This window comes from Entelurus aequoreus, linkage group LG28 (assembly GCF_033978785.1).
Source record: "Entelurus aequoreus isolate RoL-2023_Sb linkage group LG28, RoL_Eaeq_v1.1, whole genome shotgun sequence".
Taxonomy (NCBI): domain Eukaryota; kingdom Metazoa; phylum Chordata; class Actinopteri; order Syngnathiformes; family Syngnathidae; genus Entelurus; species Entelurus aequoreus.
The window spans coordinates 26,779,727-26,798,824 of record NC_084758.1 but is presented as its reverse complement, the minus strand read 5'-3'; the positions used below and the strand labels follow the sequence as shown (position 1 = coordinate 26,798,824).

Below are 19,098 nucleotides of genomic sequence, written 5' to 3'. Positions count from 1 at the left end.
ATATACTATCATATATACTATCATCATAATACAGTCATCACACAAGATAATCACATTGAATTATTTACATTATAATCAGGGGTGTGGAGGGGGGGGGGGTAGGATATGGACAGCAAGTAGTGGACATAGAGAGAGAAACGAGAGAGAGAGAGAGAGAGAGAGAGAGAGAGAGAGATCAGAAGGCATAAGAAAAAGTATCTGCATTTGATTGTTTACATTTGATTATTAGCAATCCGGGGAGGGTGTTAGTTTAGGGTTGTAGCTGCCTGGAGGTGAACTTTTATTGCGGTTTTGAAGGAGGATAGGGATGCCCTTTCTTTTATACCTGTTGGGAGCGCATTCCACATTGATGTGGCATAGAAAGAGAATGAGTTAAGACCTTTGTTAGTTCGGAATCTGGGTTTAACGTGGTTAGTGGAGCTAAAAAAAAAAAAAGTGTGGCTTTTAACCACTGGAATCATTGCTATAGTTTGAAAACATCCAGCGGGCCACATTGAAGTGTTTATTATGTTGTATCATGCCCAGTTAGCCCAGTTAACAGCCTTTTTATGCTGTTCTACAAGACCTGTGTCCCGTGACTCCAAACTTGACACCTCATTGGCTGGTTCTGAGACAGTATCTATTGCTTCCGCCTTAATTTACCAGAAATGTGTCTTCTTTTTTGAAGCAGCAAATTTTTGGACACTGAATTTTTTTACACATCATTTTTATACACTGAATTTTTTTTCTATTAAATTGTCAGCATCATTTCATGTAAAAAAATTCAGTTCACATAATTCAAACGCAAAATATTCAGTTACATAAATTCAGGTGTGTGTGAGCCAGCTGTCCCGCCTCCACACACAGACAAAGATTGTTTATAACTGACAAGAGGATACACTTCGTTCATTTAATTCTGCTATTGAACAAATGCACTCAGGTGCTGAGAGCGAGACACAGAGTGAACCCTCTTGCACCCTGATTGTAAGCGAGAGACGAAGAAAACGAACACACATGGACATGACCAAAGCCGGCACACAAATATCGAGACCAGCAAAATTACAGAGTCCATTTCTATTTATCGTTTGTTAAATTGATTTATTGATTATTGGCCCAGGCCTTCCTGACTGGGACTGCGAAGCCAAAGAAATCCTGTGCGAATTCAGCATTACAAATTAATGAAATATCTGTTGCGACGCACACCCTTCAATAAAATGGACCGAAAAGGAAACTACTGAGTCTAATATAAGGAGCTTTTGCGGAAATGCCCTAATTAGCCACGGTCGTGAATGTGCCACAAAACTCTTGAAGTATGCACTACTGCTAGAGTGTGGAAAAGTGAAAGCCTGCATGAAGAAGCTGCCTTAACACATCTGATTTGTTTATGAGTGCAAACCTTGAAAATGGTATCTTGGTGGCATTGTTTGTCATTCTTTGCAGCCCTGTCCTCAGGCCGACTGAAAGTTCTTCCATATTTTCAACAACAATTTCAAGAATGGCCTACTTTAGCTACACTGCAAAGGATCCATTCGGGCCGGATATAAAACTGACGGCCTGGGGGCCATATCCGGCCCGAGTGTGACACTATACCGTCCCCCAAGGTTACTAGAAAACTTGGGGGAGAAACATTTGTGCAGCAAATTCCTAGAAAAAAACACAAAAGTGCTTCTATTGTATAGAGGAACTTGGACCACTGTAAACACATTGGCAGATCCGTGTGTTGACATTTTACCTTGCTAGCAAATATAAAACCCTGGGGTCCAAAATTGTGGTTTACATAACTGAGGCGTTCCTTCACGCACCCCTTTAAGTCCTCTTCTTTTTGGCTATTAAAAATATTTTTCTCACTGTGATTTATGTAACTAAGGTGTTCAGATTCAGTCAGTCGTTATTTGTTTAACTTCTTTAGTTATACCAGTAGTGTTCCTCAATGCTCCATTTTAGGTCCTCTCTTTTTCATCATTTTGGCTATTCAACTGGTGGCCTGTGAGCTCAGTTCAATACATTTGCGAGAGGCTCATCTTTTTGAGGCAGATTCTTAAAAAAAATTCTGTGCTGTCATAGTGATGATCTTTGATTAGGTTTTTTTTGCAGAAAGTCTTTATAAACAGAAAAGCGCTTCTGTAACTACTACTCAGTGGCCTAGTGGTTAGATTGTCCGCCCTGAGATCGGTAGGTTGTGAGTTCAAACCCCGGCCGAGTCATACCAAAGACTATAAAAATGGGAGCCATTACCTCCCTGCTTGGCACTCAGCATCAAGGGTTGGAATTGGGGGTTAAATTACCAAAAATGATTCCCGGGCGCAGCCACCGCTGCTGCCCACTGCTCCCCTACCTCCCAGGTGGTGAACAAGGGGATGGGTCAAATACAGAGGACAAATGTCACCACACCTCGTGTGTGTGTGACAATCATTGGTACTTTACTTTAACTCTGACAAAATAAATAGACCAAAAATAAATGTCCACTGTAAAGGATGCTTGTTGTCCGGAATACACCAAATAAGACTAATAGTGAAGGGGTATGTCTGCCCCCATGGTCCTTAGCTTTCTAGGAATGTGGCCCTGCATTAGCGTGTAGTGTTAAAGTGTTAAGCGTTAGAGCTGAGTTACTGCAATGATGCCGGCGTATTTGGTGTATTTGTGTGCCGTAAGACAATTGTGCCGTCCACCATATGTCATACATATCATGACCCAACACATGATAGACTTTAAATGTATCTTAAGTTATTGGATAACATGTATTCCCTCCCAAACAAGAATAGATGTATTCTTAGTGAGCAGTCGATGAGATTATGGTAACTCTGTAATTGTTTTCTTCCGTTTCATGGTTTCCTATGATGACTTGACAGGGTAATAAATTCCAAACTTTGTTTTCTTAGGTGCGAGTAGTTAGTGCACAATATGCTGTGTGAATTACCTTGTCCGCTGATGCTTCTTGGGTTTCTCCTTTAATGAAATAATGATGACGAATGTGAAAACTCCTAACCAGAAATCTGACAGCGGAAGAGGTAAGGGGGGGGGATTATTTAAAGAAAGAAAATACTTTGCACGTTTGTTTCTTTGCCCGTCAGTCTTGTTCTCGGTTTTCACCTGAGCCTTTTGGGCAGATAAATGATGGCAGCAGCCGAGTGTGAAACGACTGGGATGGGAATCAGCACCTCCAAGTCCGAGTCCATGGTTCTCGCCCGGGAAAGGGTGGAGTGCCATCTCCAGGTTGGGGAGAAGATCTTGCCCCAAGTGGAGGAGTTCAAGTACCAAGGAGTCTTGTTCACGAGTGAGGGAAGAGTGGATCCTGAGATCTACAGGCGGATCGGTGCGGCGTCTTCAGTAATGCGGACGCTGTATCGATCCGTTGTGGTGAAGAAGAAGCTGAGCCGGAAGGCAAAGCTCTCAATTTACCAGTCGATCTACGTTCCTATCCTCACTTATGGCCGAAAGGACAAAATCACGGGTACAAGCGACCGAAATGAGTTTCCTTCGCCGGGTGACGGGTCTCTCCCTTAGAGATAGGGTGAGAGGCTCTGTCATCCGGGAGGAGCTCAAAGTAAAGCCGCTGCTCCTCCACATTGAGAGGAGCCAGATGAGGTGGTTCGGGCATCTGCTCAGGATGCCACCCGAACGCCTCCCTAGGGAGGTGTTTAGGGCACGTCCGACCGGCAGGACGCCACGAGGAAGACCCAGGACACGTTGGGAAGACTATGTCTCCCGGCTGGCCTGGGAACGCCTCGGGATTTCCCGGGAGGAGCTGGACGAAGTGGCTGGGGAGAGGGAAGTCTGGGCTTCTCTGCTTGGGCTGCTGCCCCCGCGACCCGACCTAGGATAAGCGGAAGAAAATGGATGGATGATGGCAGCAAATTATGCAGGTGTGCTCACGTGTAGCTCTTGTACTGTACTGCATCATACCTTGTTAAAAGTCCGGGGCGGCATGGCGTAGTGGGTAGAGCGCCCGTGTCAGAAACCTGAGGGTTGCAGGTTCGCTCCCCGCCTCTTACCATGCCGTTGTGTCCTTGGGCAGGACACTTCACCCTTGCCCCCGGTGCCACTCACACCGGTGAATGAATGATAGGTGGTGGTCGGAGGGGCCGTAGGCGCAAATTGGCTGCCACGCTTCCGTCAGTCTACCCCAGGGCAGCTGTGGCTACGAAAGTAGCTTACCACCACCAGGTGTGAATGAATGATGGGTTTTTAACATGTAAAGCGACTTTGGGTACTTAGAAAAGCGCTATATAAATCCCAGGTATTATTATTATTAAAAGTCCAGTTGTAAGCACTTACCAGACAGTTTATTGGGCTCACTGACAGCCAACTGCTCCATGTTTCAAGATCATTTGTGTGTTTGTATCAATAGCAATTCCAAATACTCATTTGAATCTTCCCCTGGAGTGTTCATTATCTGACTGAGCCAGATGAATCACTCTGCCTGGTGCGTGCAAATTGCCTGATGATGAAGTCACACAACAATGTTGCAGATATCTTTGTCAAGGTCAGTACTGCCCTGCAGGTTGTTAGCTTTCAAATGTTAACTCTATGTCAGCGGGTTGTCGTTCTTGCACCTACAAAGATTCACAAGGCCAATGTAAAGGCTGGTTGTCCAACAGTTCTTTAGCAAACAATTTTTCTCTCGAGATGTGAAATAAAGAAAATATTTTCTCTGCAGATCTTTACCAATAATTGATGGAATCTTCCTCACCTGATGCACCTTCCATTAGGGATGTGAATCCAAAGAAGAACAGGTTCCTAATAGGGTTGTACGGAATACCAGTACTAATAAAGTACCGCTGTACTAATTAATTAAAAACAATACTATACTCCTTCTAAAATATACCGGAATTTCATCATGTCGTGACATTGCTGGTAAAACGAGCAAGAGGCGCATGTTAGGCAATGCATATGCAATGTGTACTTACAAGCAGGCAAACTGTGGAGACATAAGAGGGAGTGTGGATGTATTTTGGCTTAAAAACAAATGATAAAGGTGAAGCTTTTCACACTGAAACGCCACACTGGAAGGGGTGTTTTAAACATGTTAGCAAGTTAAAAGGAAACGACCGGGTGACTTCTTCTAATGGATTTATTACAATCTTTGCAAGCTGAGTAACGTTTGCTGTGGTCTGGAACAACATGGCACACAAACAACTATCAATATTACATACAGATAATGTGTCATGAGACATGCGCATATAAATTAAATACACAGAGGACATAAGTAAAGGAAATTAAATGAGCTCAAATATAGCTACAAACGAGGCATAATGATGCAATATGTACATACAGCTAGCCTAAATACCCTGTTAGCATCGATTAGCTTGCAGTCATGCACTGGACAAATATGCCTGATTAGCACTCCACACAAGTCAATAACATCAACAACGCTCACCTTTGTGCATTCAAGCACAGCACAAAATGTTTGGTGGACAAAATGAGACAAAGAAGGAGGGGCATAAAACACGTCCTTCTTTGGTAGCGTCGGTGAAAGTTGTACATGTAAACAAACTACGGTGAGTTCAACATCCGCCGAAATTAGTAGGTCAAAACAATGGCCGCAAAATACTGTCATCAGTGAAGCATGTTTAATATAAACAGTGGGATTTCTAACAATTAAGAAGGTTTGTGTCATGTTTGTCCTCCTACAGAAACCATATTAAAAGAAAAAATATATTTTCCCCCCATCTTTTTCCATTTTATTCACATTTTTCAAAAAGCTCCAGGGAACCAGTAGGGCGGCGCTAAAGAGCCGCATGCGGCTTGAGAGCTGCGGGTTGCCGACCCCCGCCTCATACCAATAATTTGAAGTACACGTGTAGGTAGTCCTGCATCCACCCCTGTGCGCTTGTGTTTGTTAGCCGCTTGGCATCTGTCACCTATCAACTGTCAGCTCCTCCCACCCCAAAAACATGTGGGCAGAATCAAAAGCAGAAAACCCCAGCAACCTGGCAGCCGAAACTGGGTCAGCACCTTGCCTGAATCGTGTCAGACACACACCAACACACAACACGTTGAAGGAAAACGTGACCTGACTCAGGGCCAGCAACAACAATATATTGCACTTTTTTTTATTAGCTTCCAGCTAGTCTTTTTGCCTTGTATGACCAAACCAATCTTGGATTATAGGATTAATTTGCTGTGTGTTTATTTACGTCTACGTCTAGCTTCTAAAAATATTTTTGGATCAAAACGTGTTTTTCCATGCTCACCATTCACGCACCCATTGTTGATATTTAATAATCCCCTTTAATAGTGCTTGGCTTGGCATGATAACACATTTCTACACCCTGTAAACACTGCAATGAATTGCTGCATTACCAAGCTGACCAGGTAAAAGTAGACCAACTAGTTCCCACCACCAACAAATCGTTGGTGACCTGCCAAATCTGCTTATAGACTTGGCACCTTTCAAGCAGAAGCTAGCATTTACAAGCATATGGCTGGTGTTTATGAACTACTTGACATTTACCTTGGAGAACTTGAAGGATTGTGTGCACATAAAACCAGATTGTGTTTGGGTGCCTGTCACAACAGGGGGGCTCACCTTAATACCATTTGAAAATTATTTCTCTATTTGACTTTATTACCACTATGATGGGTGTTCTATGGAGGATTATAGGCAGCCGTGCAAATGTCAGATGAACAAACCTTCGACTTTAGTGAAGAAATGTATAAATGGAAAGTTAAGATGAGCTGAGAGAGAGGAAAGAGAGACGTGAAAAGGAACCTTGAAAAGCCACTCATTTCCTCCTTGTCCATCATCCTACTCCTGCACACTCAGGTCTTTGTCACATTTAAAACGTTCTACATACTGTAGAAGGGGGTAAAGGCAAACTGAATAAGCAATGACATTGGAGACGTATGTTCTTTTTAAATTCATATTTTCATGGCCAGACATTGAAGGGAGTGCATACAGGCAAATGGAGGTCAGACACATTACTGAGCGACATTCTGAGTTGTATTGAGAAAATTCTTAGAAGTTGGGTCAGCGTGTGATCTCATTTTTCCACTTTCATTTTGAGTATGATCGTAAAGCCAGTCTTAACTGAGTTAATGACTTAGTTTTCCATTAATCGTTTATATATTATTTAACTATCAAGAAATGATACTGTATTCATTCTCGATGGACTTCTACATGCATTTTCTAGTAAATATATTTTAATGACGCCACTCTACAAACATAATTTCTTGAACAATTTATAGTCATTATCAAAAAAAGGTCAAGAGGAATGCTGCTAAAGCCTAAACAAGTGAAAAAGTCATCAAAATAGAGGTGCTCTTTAGAATAGGGACACAAATTTGTTTGAAGCTTAAGACATGCCGTAAATATCAAAGGAACTTTAACTGAATAAGAGTGCCTTGTTCTTTGTTGTAGTTTTGTCATTCTCATTTTGGAAACCACAACAAAACCAATAACCATCCTTTGACCTTTCATTGTCTTGGCTGTTGGAAGAAGTCTAGCGCTCTGCCCCATAAACGTTTTGGTGTTTCATGGCTCATGACTGTCTAGCCAAAGATTTACAACAAGGAAAAGGTTTTACTCTCCCACTGGAACCTTAATAAACGTGATCATGCTATAACGTGAATTAATGTTAAGTGCCTTGCCCAAGGGCACCTCAATGGTATTTCCTGAAGTGGAGGCAAGGATTAGAATCATCTCTCCTCACCCTGTGAATGTCCTGTCTCCCCACACACCACACTCTGTACTTACATTACTTATATTCAGTTGTGATGGTTCTTCTGTGCCACGGGTATGTTTTGAGGTTTGGGCATCTCTTTTTTTTTTTATCTCCTTCCTCGCTGCTCCAAGGCCTCCTTGCACAGTGCCCCCTTGGAGGTGCTGAATAAACTCTTTCCGCTTTTCCTTGCATCTGGTTCCAATTGTGCTTCCTGGAGTTTAGCTCAAACCATCCCGAGTTTCCAGCTGCTGGGAAACCTGTTGGTTCCTATAATCCTGAGAAGGTGAACCATTCAGGGTTGCAGCATGAATGCTTCTTTTAAGGGCTATTGAATTATCCAGTTGACAAAACCAGAAAAAACATAGACTTGGGCACTGCTTCTTAAACGACTTGACTGAATACTGAACAGGATTAGTTTCAGAAAATTGATGGATGATCAGGGCCATGCTCCAGCACTTTTTTTCTGTGCTAATACAGTAGTAACATTGCCTTCTTCGTTGAATTTGGTTGTTAGCTGTGTCCAACGTCAACGTGGAAAAATGGATTGCACTTTGTCAGGCCTCTACAGTCAGACCTGTACAACCTGAAGACTGAGCCCCTGCTGGTATAGCTCTTTAGGTCACTGAGGTACCCAAGCCCCTGACCACAATAAGGTGGCAATCCCTCAGGGGGAAACTCAAAAATAAAAGTAAAATAAATACAATAAAGTATCTTTCATCCACATTTGATCAATCATCACAATATTTATCTTACCTTGATGGCGTAATTTTTAAATTTAATTTAATCTTAAGTAGGACTTCACACACAATAGTCAATATGTACAAAACTGAAAGCTACAGTAGTTATATAAAAAATACAAAAACATTATTCTCAAACTACTCCATCATCATGCCTCAAAGTTTCTGCATTCTCCACTCATTTACACAGAGAAACATAAAAACATGTTTTTACGCTACGCTTTGTATGTGTTGTGAAACAAAGTTACGATGCATGCCTTCATTATAATTTGTTTATGAGTGCGGAAGCAGCAAATACACACAGCTTTAACTTACAGTTGTGTAGATGTCATGATGACCCGCTTTCTGATGGCATCATATAGTGTCAAAAATAAAATGTGTCCTCTTCACTTTATCTCAGGTGTTCACAGATTACGATGTGAGATCATGTTAAATCCACAAATTTTTGTTTTAACGCCGCCGGTGAGAAACTAAAATTCCTCATCTCACAAGGAAAACCATCGGATAGGCTCTCCTTCGTAGCTAACCCCCGCACTTCTCTCATATGTACGCTATTAAAGAACTGTGATTGGATATATTCCGCACTTTTCCAGCCACCCACAAGACGAAATTAAACATGATTGAATTTAGTTTCTGACAACATTTTTGTCTCCTTTTTATTTGTTGACGCTGGTTTATTGAGGGCTAAGGAGAGGGGTGTGTGTCTGTTTGTGCGCGGATTTGCGGAGCCTGACACAGCGGACGGAGGTACAGAGATGAGGGGAGATTATACTAGCATAGCTTGTCCCTTTTTCAGGGGATTTCTACGCTACTGCCAATTATTTTCTCAACTTGTAATATACTAATTTTGTGAGTATATTAAAATTTAGTTTCTAAGCTTCCAAAAGTTTGATTTGAGGGGCTCTGCCGCCTCTTGCCTCTTAGTAAAACCAGCCTCCGGATGAATCCTTGGGGAAGGTCAGAGCTGTACTAGGAGCAATTGTTGGGTTATTAGAGGCACTTCCGGTTTTAGACTTAGACTTAGACTTCCTTTTTATTGTCATTCAAATTTGAACTTTACAGTACAGATAAGAACGAAATTTCGTTGAATTAGCTCATGGTAGTGCAGGATAAAAGAGCAATTAGGTGCAGATATAAATAAATAGATTACTGTACAGATAAATATATTGCACTTTTGCATATGCATCCACGTTTATGGATGTATGTTATATTGTCTTTATATTCCAGCCAGTTAATCCATTTTGGGGGGGAATTGAGGGAATAATTTCAATGCGTTCAAGAGTCTTCCGGCCTGAGGGAAGAAGCTGTTACAGAACCTGGAGGTTCTGCTACGGAGGCTGCGGAACTTCTTTCTAGAGTCCAGCAGTGAAAACAGTCCTTGGTGGGGGTGGGAGGAGTCTCTGTAGATTTTCTGAGCCCTGGTCAGGAAGAGGCTTTTTGCGATATCCTGGATAAGAGGAAGAGGAGTCCTGACGATCTTTTCCGCCGTTGGATCGGCGCCAAATATTCAATATGTTCAGATAGCACCAACCGTGCAGATGCCAGCGTATAATAATTGTTACCAGCGGAATGCATAAGCCAGATATCATTAAGAAGTAGATGAATGTGATGTAGTGGATCCACACACTCTTAAGAAGAAAGTATTTTGACAAGATTCATAATAGTTTCCCAAAATCACCAAAGTAGACAAATCAAACCATTGGTGACCCGCATTTCTTTTTCTACACTCACGCCAAGGCTATATGTTGGCTTGTAGGCTACATGCCGGTATCCCATAGCAATGACAAACTTTTTGTTACGTACGGCGGAGGAAGGAGACGACGCCACTGCAGGGATCAGTTCATAAGGTTTATTTATACTGATGAATAGTTAAAGTTAAAGTACCAATGATTGTCACACACACACTAGGTGTGGTGAAATTTGTCCTCTGCATTTGACCCATCCCCTTGTTCACCCCCTGGGAGGTGAGGGGAGCAGTGGGCAGCAGCGGTGCCACGCCCAGGAATAATTTTTGGTGATTTAACCCCCAATTCCAACCCTTGATGCTAAGTGCCAAGCAGGGAGGTAATGGATCCCATTTTTATAGTCTTTGTCATCTGCTGCGCTTGCAGCAGATGACATGCACAACCTACTGATCTCAGGGCGGACACTCTAACCACTAGGTCACTGAGTAGGTGAATAGTTGGGGTGTGTATGCTACTCTACGTGAATGGTGCAAGACGATGTGTAGAATTAACAATATAAATGTTACCAGAGTTTGTTGTATGTGCGTGTTGGATTAATTATTCGCCAGACCAAAGGGGTAAGGCGAGAAGGCAGTCCATAGGCAAGCGAGAGGTCAGGGGCTGGAGAGAGGCGACGAGGTCCGTGTCCAAGCGGGGGTCGAGGATCGAGGGAGGCAGTCCAAAATCCGGTGGGAAGTCGAGGCACACAGCTCCATCACAGGCAACAGAGGGAACACTACGGGGAACATAGAGGACATAAGACACGGGCACAGGGAAAGCACAGAGAGAGAGCAAGTACGCAGAGGGAAGCCAGAGACGGGATGCTTACTACGAAGAGTGAACTACGTTCCCGCACTGGATCTTCGGGTCCGCTGGTCTTTATGCTGTCTGCCCTACTCAGACCCAGGTGCGCTGGTTGATGATTGCCTGCAGCCGTGCAGGGGCGTTTCCCGGCGCGCTTCTAGCGGAGGTGCCGGCTGCGCTTGCAGCAGATGACATGCGCGGTGACACTTACATTTAACATGAAGCCTCATAAGTAATTGAGTGATCATTAGTCTTCAAAGTTATTTCTCAAAAAACTAATAAAGCTATACACACGTAACAAACACACACATATCAATTCCATGTCAAAGGTTTCTTTAAAAAACTGCCCCTATTTAAGTGTACAGACATAAGAAAAATCAATACATGGATAAACAGTTTATTTTGGAGTTCATACAGATGTTGACAATTTTTGGTTGTTTTAAAAACGTTTTCTCCTTAATGGTGGACTATTTTAGAAACTCTGTAATAATTTATCCCAAAATATTTATTGGAACAATTTCCATAGGCGAGAACAGCACATGTACCAGCGTCATTATCGCCCATCCTTGACTTCTTGCTACTGCTCAATTTTACCCAACAGCGATCGGACATGATGTCACAATGCAAACGGGCAATTTTTGTCACGGAATACATACATTTAATTATTAAGTGTTAAAAGTAGTCAGGCATTTGCAAATGTAATCAAATTGATATTATTAATTTCACCTAAGTTCAGGAACTTTAATGATAAATATAACATTTTCACAGCTGCCATTATAAGTAGCTTTACTAATTAGCCAAAAAGCTCTCTCCCGGTTGCAGTTAGTCCAGAACGCGGCAGCACGACTTATAACAGGGGCCATGAAACGCGAGCATATAACCCCAATTCTTGAGACTTTGCACTGGCTCCCTGTTCATTTTAGAATTGATTTTAAAATGTTGCTGTTTGGTTTTAAAGCTTTGCATGGACGGGCACCTCATTATATCTCGGACCTCATCCAAATTTACACTCCTGCGCACGTTCTGAGGTCTGAGAGCCAGCTCCAGCTAGTGGTGCCCAAGACGAGACTTAAAACCAGGGGAGACGAGGCCTTCTCTGTGGTCGGCCCTAAGCTCTGGAACACTCTGCCCCTCCATGTTCCAACTGCTCCCAGAGTGGAGTGTTTTAAGTCTCGTCTCAAAACCCACTTTTATTCTCTGGCTTTTAACACTACGTGAGTTGTGTGGTCCTCTGTGTTTTTAAATTGTTTTTTGTATTTATTGTTTTAATCATATTTATTTTTATATTGGTTTTATATTTATTTATTTTGTTTTTATTCAGTCATTGGTGGAGCTAAGGATAGTATTTGAATCTTGTTTTTCATATTTTTGTGCAGCACTTTGGAAACATGTTTGTTGTTTAAATGTGCTATATAAATAAAGTGCATCGGATAATGTTAATGGAGTTTTTAATAAGGTGTTATAATTAAGCCGAGAAGACAAATATACTTGTTAAAATGTGTAAAACCAAAACAACAACTACAAAAAACAAAACAAGTATGAAGTATACAAGGCAAATTTGAGATGATGGGTAATTCAGTGCTGGTTGCAGTTCAGCAGCTGTAATAGTGACATCTAGTGGGTTGCTCCTACATAACTGTGAGCACAAACATTAGCATTAATAATATTGATGACAAATACTTTTGGTGGCATGCAGGGTAGACAATGCAAAACTAGAAGCTGCATAGCTACATAGATCAGGATTGCATTACAATACATTTAATGGTAAAAAGGGTGTGGAACTGTTTATGTTGTAGAGATTGTATTCCTTTCGTGGCATCCTTTTCAATTCATGTTGTTAACAAACCAAGACTAGAAAACTTCAATCAGAACCATCATCTTCCACGGTTTTATTTCCTTTTAAAATAATTCATACAAATGCATACAATCACAAACATATCTTTGTCAGGTTTGACCAAAAATAATATTTACTGTCGAATATAGAATATATATGTACTGTATATTGCTACGCCTACTACTTAACCATAAAAGGGACAAAGGGTAGGCAACAATGGACTGTATTTCACTACCAGGGATGGAATTTCGTATGGCATTTTTTTGAGTTTGTGTGCTTTTTGTCTTGATGACGGCAGTTTCCATTAAGGTAGCTATGGAAATAATGCACTCTCTGCAAAGTGTCTCCTCCAAACGGTGACAGGCATCTTGTGAGGAATGTGTGGGGTTCTAGTTCACAATGTCACAGAATTCCTTTCAGAATCCCAATGATCCCAGACATACAATGATATTTAACCTGTGTGCTATCTAATCGAGACACCCCAATACGATTTTGACAAAAGCTCAGGTTGTAGGAGACCCACCAGTAATGTTGATGTGAAATGTCCATCCCTGATTGCTACGCTTACTACCTCACCCTAAAGAACAGCTAGGCAACAGTGAACTGTTAGCTACTCAGACACTGGTAGAGTGCGGTCCTAAAAGCAACGTGACTTGGCTTAACTTCCAAGATCATAAACAGGAAAACTTTTTGGTGTTATTTTGTGTTTAACCCCTGGTGGACAAAGTATGAGCATTTGTAAGTTATTTGTTTTGGGTTTTCGGGTTAACTCATTCGGATTGCATGTCCCATGTTCAGATTCTATCTCGCTCGGGCCATACTGAATATAGGTTCCCTATTCTTGGTTTAAACTATGAGACAAGTCTGTACCCCCACATTGCAATTGTTTTTGTGGGAAATTTCTGTGGAAGTGTTAGTGACGATGCCTTCAGGGGAGTCCAATGCACCACTCCTTATCCCAGCGCTGTTTTTAGACACAGATACCACCAAGTCACATTGACACAGGCAGGCAGAACACCATATTATGTACACACAGACACAGAGAGCACAGCGGTGGCTAAACGGTATACTTAGTAAGGACCCATCATGAAATGTTAAAGGGATAGTAGGCTGGAGTGTTGTCCTTCACATACTTTTGTGTTACTGCAGAGGAGTCTGAGGATTTGAAGGGTGTGTATTAAAAAAACCCTCAGCAGAAAGTAAAGCGACACACAATCTTATTCAATTGTGCACCATTTGTAAACCTTGTGCATAACTTGTCACGCTCTGCTACTATTGAATAATCCATGAAATAGTAGAAGCGCTGGATCATGAAAACATGAAGAAAATATACTTCACATTTTTTATCAGTTTCTTAAATCTGCTACGGTATAGCGTCTCAGTGCGTCAGTTCGTTGACAGCCTGTGATCCAACAACATTGTAGTGAAATAAAAAAAATCTTGACTGGGTATGAAATTGTCCCAGCCAAGCATACCATTTTGCCACCTTTCTACAGTCTTTCTTTTCACAAGCCCTCAATATGGGTTGAACATTTAGTACAAGTCCCAAGAGCAAAATTGCATGCCCCTTAAACATAGCAAACTACAACAAACATTGTTTGAACTTAAGCTCTTCAAGTTTGATTTTGTCATAGAGTGGGACAAGAAAAAGGCCAGCAGTCCAAAGAACAAAAAGCACTAAGTGGCAGAAAATTGAATTCTTAAAGTTAAAAGAATATATAAACTGCGGAAACGTAATTTCCTGAGATGCTGTGCAAAAAAGCTGCCTCTTATCAGGGGGCTGGTTAGTCTGTTAACACAAGCAAAGGTAAACATCTCAAAGTGTTGAGACAATTGATAAAATAAGCCAAATATTTGTTTGAATTTGAATACAGATATTAGTATCTTTTGCCTGGCATCTAAAAACTGTACACACATTGCTTACATTCATTTCATAGCCTACTACTTTTGCTTGTACGTCAAAATAAGGAAATGACAAAAATACTGTAAAGAAAGTCATGAAACCTGCTCTTCTAACTCTGGAAACACCACGGTCTAACACAACGGATTTACCTTGGACATCCACTACATGCATAACGGCTGCTAAACGTGGCAGAGCCAATACGTATCCATTCTTGTCAGTGTGTCAGTTTCTCCGCCTGTGGGCACGCTGTGCACGGCCTCTGCCATATAAACACATACATTCAGCAAAATTCTGCATGTGCTGGACAGAAATTAATGCACAGACACAAAAAAAAATGTTCTAAATGAAATATTATATGTCGAAGGCGGAATGCATTTTATACCTTGGCGTACCCCTTAAGTCAATTGGTCAAAGTTTCACAGACGTTATTTCACCCCGTGGACACAATGAATGAGATGTTGTTTTTGAAGGTCCAAAATCAAAGAATCATCCTACAGGCATATCCTGGGACAACTATTTTGGGGGCCTGTGTGTATTGACACAGGTGTGAGCAAAGCAGGGGACTGGTCAGCGGGAGTTAAATGAAAAGTGTGTGTTTGCTAGCTGGCCAAGTGGGTTTGTTGCTGCTTGCTATAGATACAAAATAAAGTAGTCGTTGCCCAAGGTAAAACTGTTGTCTTTTGCGCTAGTCAAGGCAAGTCAAGGCGCCCATTGCGACGGCGTATCACGGGAGCCGTTCCGCAGCAGAGCCGTTCAGCAGCCATTACGCATGTCGTGGAAATCTGGAGTTAGTCTTTTTTTTCCAAATGAGCAAAATGGTCTTTCTTTCCTCTTCTTGACAATGGGTGGTAGCATCTTCTACTTTCTCTTTGGAGTGCAAACAAGCAACTGGGTGTCAATTGCCTTTACATTTGGAATCAGTAGTTATTTAAACCTCAATTGGTTGACTTAATTTAGATGTGTGGAGACTCGCCGTGATGACTCTGCAGCGAAAGGGCAAGGAATGTTTTGACTACAGCTGATCATTTGAATGCTGTTCTCTGTCGCCCTCTGGTGGCTTGACTGTGTTTTGTCCAGGTGATGGTGCATGTGGAGGGTGTGTGATAGCAGGCGGTAGAGTGTGCATGATGGGTACAGCGTTGGGCATAATGCCTTCAACAGGAGGCGGGAGACCGGCTGGCAAGTTCACAACCCCTGGTGGGTACCTGAAAGCGGGAGAGAGTTACAAATGTTAATTTTCACTTATTCTGGAAGACTTGTGAGTGTGCGGCATATGCTGTTTGAAACTCCTTGCTGATGGTTGAAACCCTTACACCATATCTATGATAAGTTCAGTCACATAATATGAGGGACACCTATTGTAAAGAAACACGACACAGTGTTGCTCTTACCGGTAGGCGCCGTTTAGTTCTGGGTGGACAGTAGCTGGGTCAACCCCGGTCCAGTGGTTGTTCTGAGTCAGAAACTCCTTATTGACGCAGTTCTTCAGACTGTCTGGTACACGACCTGAATACAGCGAGAGATGGATAGATCTTGGTGTGTAACCTCGCAGACAGTGATTCCACAATTGCCAACAGAACAGGATAATAATGCTCTGTATTTTGATACAAGCCCTTAGATTTGCACAATGTGTGTACCTGTGATTGCCCTTCGTATCTCTCTGGCTGCCTCCTCTCTCATCTCCAATGAGGCCTGTTCACTGTACCAGGCAGCATGAGGAGTGCAGATCAGATTGGGCGCATCCTTCAGCGGGCCCTGACTGAAACTATAACGATAACAGCAAGAGCTATTACAAAATAATTATACCCTTGCAGTCAATCTATTCTTGTAATCTTCAGTACCTAAAAGGCTCTGTCTCGTGAACATCCAGGGCAGCTCCGCGTATCCTCCCGTCCTTCAGGGCTTGAGCAAGGGCCTTCTCATCCACCAGACCCCCCCTAGCTGTGTTGACCAGAAACGCTCCCTGACGCATCTTTAAAACACATGGCAGAATTCAGCAGGAAAGTAGAAGACTCTGGACGTTTGTGCAAATTGACTACATTCTTTGTAAGGTGCACGTATCGTCATGGATGAGTGAGTTGTTGAGTGAGTTGTTGTAATTCTTATTATTTAGAGGAATTTGCTATAACTGACTGGATTAAACACATAAAAACATAACAGTCAGCTTTGCATGCAACTGGTTCTACACCTGCTTGATGGTGAAGTCGTTGATCAGGTGGTGGTTGTGTTCGTTCAGGCTGCAATGCAGTGAGACGCAGTCGGAGTGGAAGAGTAGATCCTGACAAAATGGATAAACATGAACTAATTACTTAAGTAAAACCGTTTCTGGTACATTTCTATTTTATAGCCACAGCTGACTATGCATTAACTGCCCAAGGCAACATCAAGGTATATACCTGTTGCAGTGGATGCATATTGTTAAATTTATACCTGTGATAGTGTCCAAAACTGTCCCTCACATTATCATTTTTTGTGTTACTACCTGTAGTGTGGTGACCCTTTGAAGGCCCAGGGATCTCTCAACACCATCAGCAAGGTAGGGGTCGTAAAAAAAAACGTTGAAGCCGAACGCCTTGGCTCGCAGTGCAACAGCCTGGCCCACCCGACCTACAGACACACAAAAACCCCTAAATATGCATACTGTCGCACCAAGACTTTTTACAACAATTAGCAGAGTGAGGAAAGACCCAGTCAAAAGTCAAGTCTATGGATGTTCTCATTGTTACAGGTCATTGTATTCTCAGGGTATTCAATCCATCACAACTGGATTGTTCAGTTTGTTTTAGAAGACGTTTCGCCTCTCATCCGAGCAGGCTTCATCAGTTCATGCTCATGGATTTAGATTGGTCAGATTTAATCTGAAAAGTCATATTTGCCTTGAATTACCTAGTCCAATGAGTCCCAGTGTCTCCCCTCGGATCCTTGCAGCTCCTGAAGCCACCTCTCGGATCTGCTCCACACTCTGAGCTCTTGTTCCCTCTCGCAGCGTCTGTGTGTAACACAGCAGTACATAAGAAGCAATAAACCAAACAAAATATTGTTTATTTAAGTAGCTCGGAAGCCACACTAAACCTGATGCAGCCACGTGGTGCGTCGGTACAAGGTAAGGATGTGGCACAGTGTGGAGTCAGCCGTCTCCTCGACTGAGGCGGCAGGCATGTTACACACAGCTATTCCTATTGGAAAGGAAAACGAGAGCAATTCAGTGACAGCTTGCAGGCATACAGTTGGCTGAGCAGATCCATGCTGGCTCACCAAGTTCGCCAGCAGACTTGATGTCGATGTTGTCGTAGCCGCTGCCGATGCGCACAATGATGCGGAGAGCTTTAAACTTCTCTAAGTCTTCTCTCATTAGAGTGATGGTGTGGTACATCAGTGCTCCCACAGCTTCATTGAGTACCTGCACACACAAAGCAGTTATTTCAAAGAAAAATGTATGTGTTATACTTTTACTTTATAATTACAATGGAGTATGTACACCAGAGGTGCTCACACTTTTTCAGCAGGCGAGCTACTTATCAAATGACCAAGTCGAGGTGATCTATATACTGTATATATTAGGGATGTCCGATAATATCGGCCGGCCCATATTATCGGCCGATAAATGCTTTAAAATGTAATATCGGAAATTATCTGTATCGTTTTTTTTTATTATCGTATCGGCTTTTAAAAATTTTTTTTTTTTTTTTTTTTAATTAAATCAACATAAAAAAACACAAGATACACTTACAATTAGTGCACCAACTCAAAAAAACTCCCTCCCCCATTTACCCTCATTCACACAAAAGGGTTGTTTCTTTCTGTTATCAATATTCTGGTTCCTACATTATATATCAACATATATCAATACAGTCTGCAAGGGATACAGTCCGTAAGCACACATGATTGTGCGTGCTGCTGGTCCACTAATAGTACTAACCTTTCAATTTCAATTTCAATTTCAATTTTTTTCAATTATTTATTTATTTCGTACTTGGATGTGTACATTTCAACAACATTTCAACAATCTCACATACCTTACTGCATTCAATACACAGCCATGTCGAAAAGGAACAGGATGAAGAAAATCTTATATTTCCTGCCCCTTCGCACAAAAGAAACATTTTCTTGGTATCTCTTTGCCGGTAGTGCATTAGAACATCCAATGCAACAAATCAATACAAAACAATATATCACATATGCACACACAGGCACCCACACCCACACGCACCCACCCACCAGGGGCGTAGACTCTAGAGTAGTAAAAAAGGCTACAGGACATGTATGACCCAGTTGACAAGAAAAGTTATTGTTGCCTAAAAACTACAAGTTTGTACCCCTACCCAGTGCACACACTCATAGAAATTAATAGAACAAACAATCAATGAAAAGAATAAACAAGCAAGATAAGTTGAACAAAAAATAAACAAACAAAACAAAAACTGAAAAAATAAGGCAATCACTCAAACCAAAC

At 41.9% G+C, this 19,098-nt stretch overlaps 1 protein-coding gene and 1 long non-coding RNA gene across 3 annotated transcripts in view; one reads left to right on the top strand and one right to left on the bottom strand.

Annotated features, from left to right (window-relative positions):
- The window catches only part of LOC133645053 (uncharacterized), an 84,023-nt gene that overhangs the window by 37,245 nt on the left and 27,680 nt on the right, over positions 1 to 19,098 (top strand). The gene's annotated exons all lie outside the window — the stretch shown is intronic.
- Positions 12,783 to 19,098, bottom strand: part of LOC133645048 (C-terminal binding protein 1) — a 30,173-nt gene continuing 23,857 nt past the window's right edge. The window contains exons 3-11 of the mRNA XM_062039838.1: positions 17,901 to 18,045; positions 17,718 to 17,821; positions 17,532 to 17,634; positions 17,128 to 17,252; positions 16,834 to 16,923; positions 16,487 to 16,617; positions 16,283 to 16,410; positions 16,037 to 16,151; positions 12,783 to 15,850 (exon numbers count right to left, since the gene is read on the bottom strand). Of these exons, the coding sequence (XP_061895822.1) occupies positions 15,658 to 15,850; positions 16,037 to 16,151; positions 16,283 to 16,410; positions 16,487 to 16,617; positions 16,834 to 16,923; positions 17,128 to 17,252; positions 17,532 to 17,634; positions 17,718 to 17,821; positions 17,901 to 18,045 (1,134 nt within the window). The 3' untranslated portion in view covers positions 12,783 to 15,657. The remainder of the gene's footprint in view (positions 15,851 to 16,036; positions 16,152 to 16,282; positions 16,411 to 16,486; positions 16,618 to 16,833; positions 16,924 to 17,127; positions 17,253 to 17,531; positions 17,635 to 17,717; positions 17,822 to 17,900; positions 18,046 to 19,098) is intronic.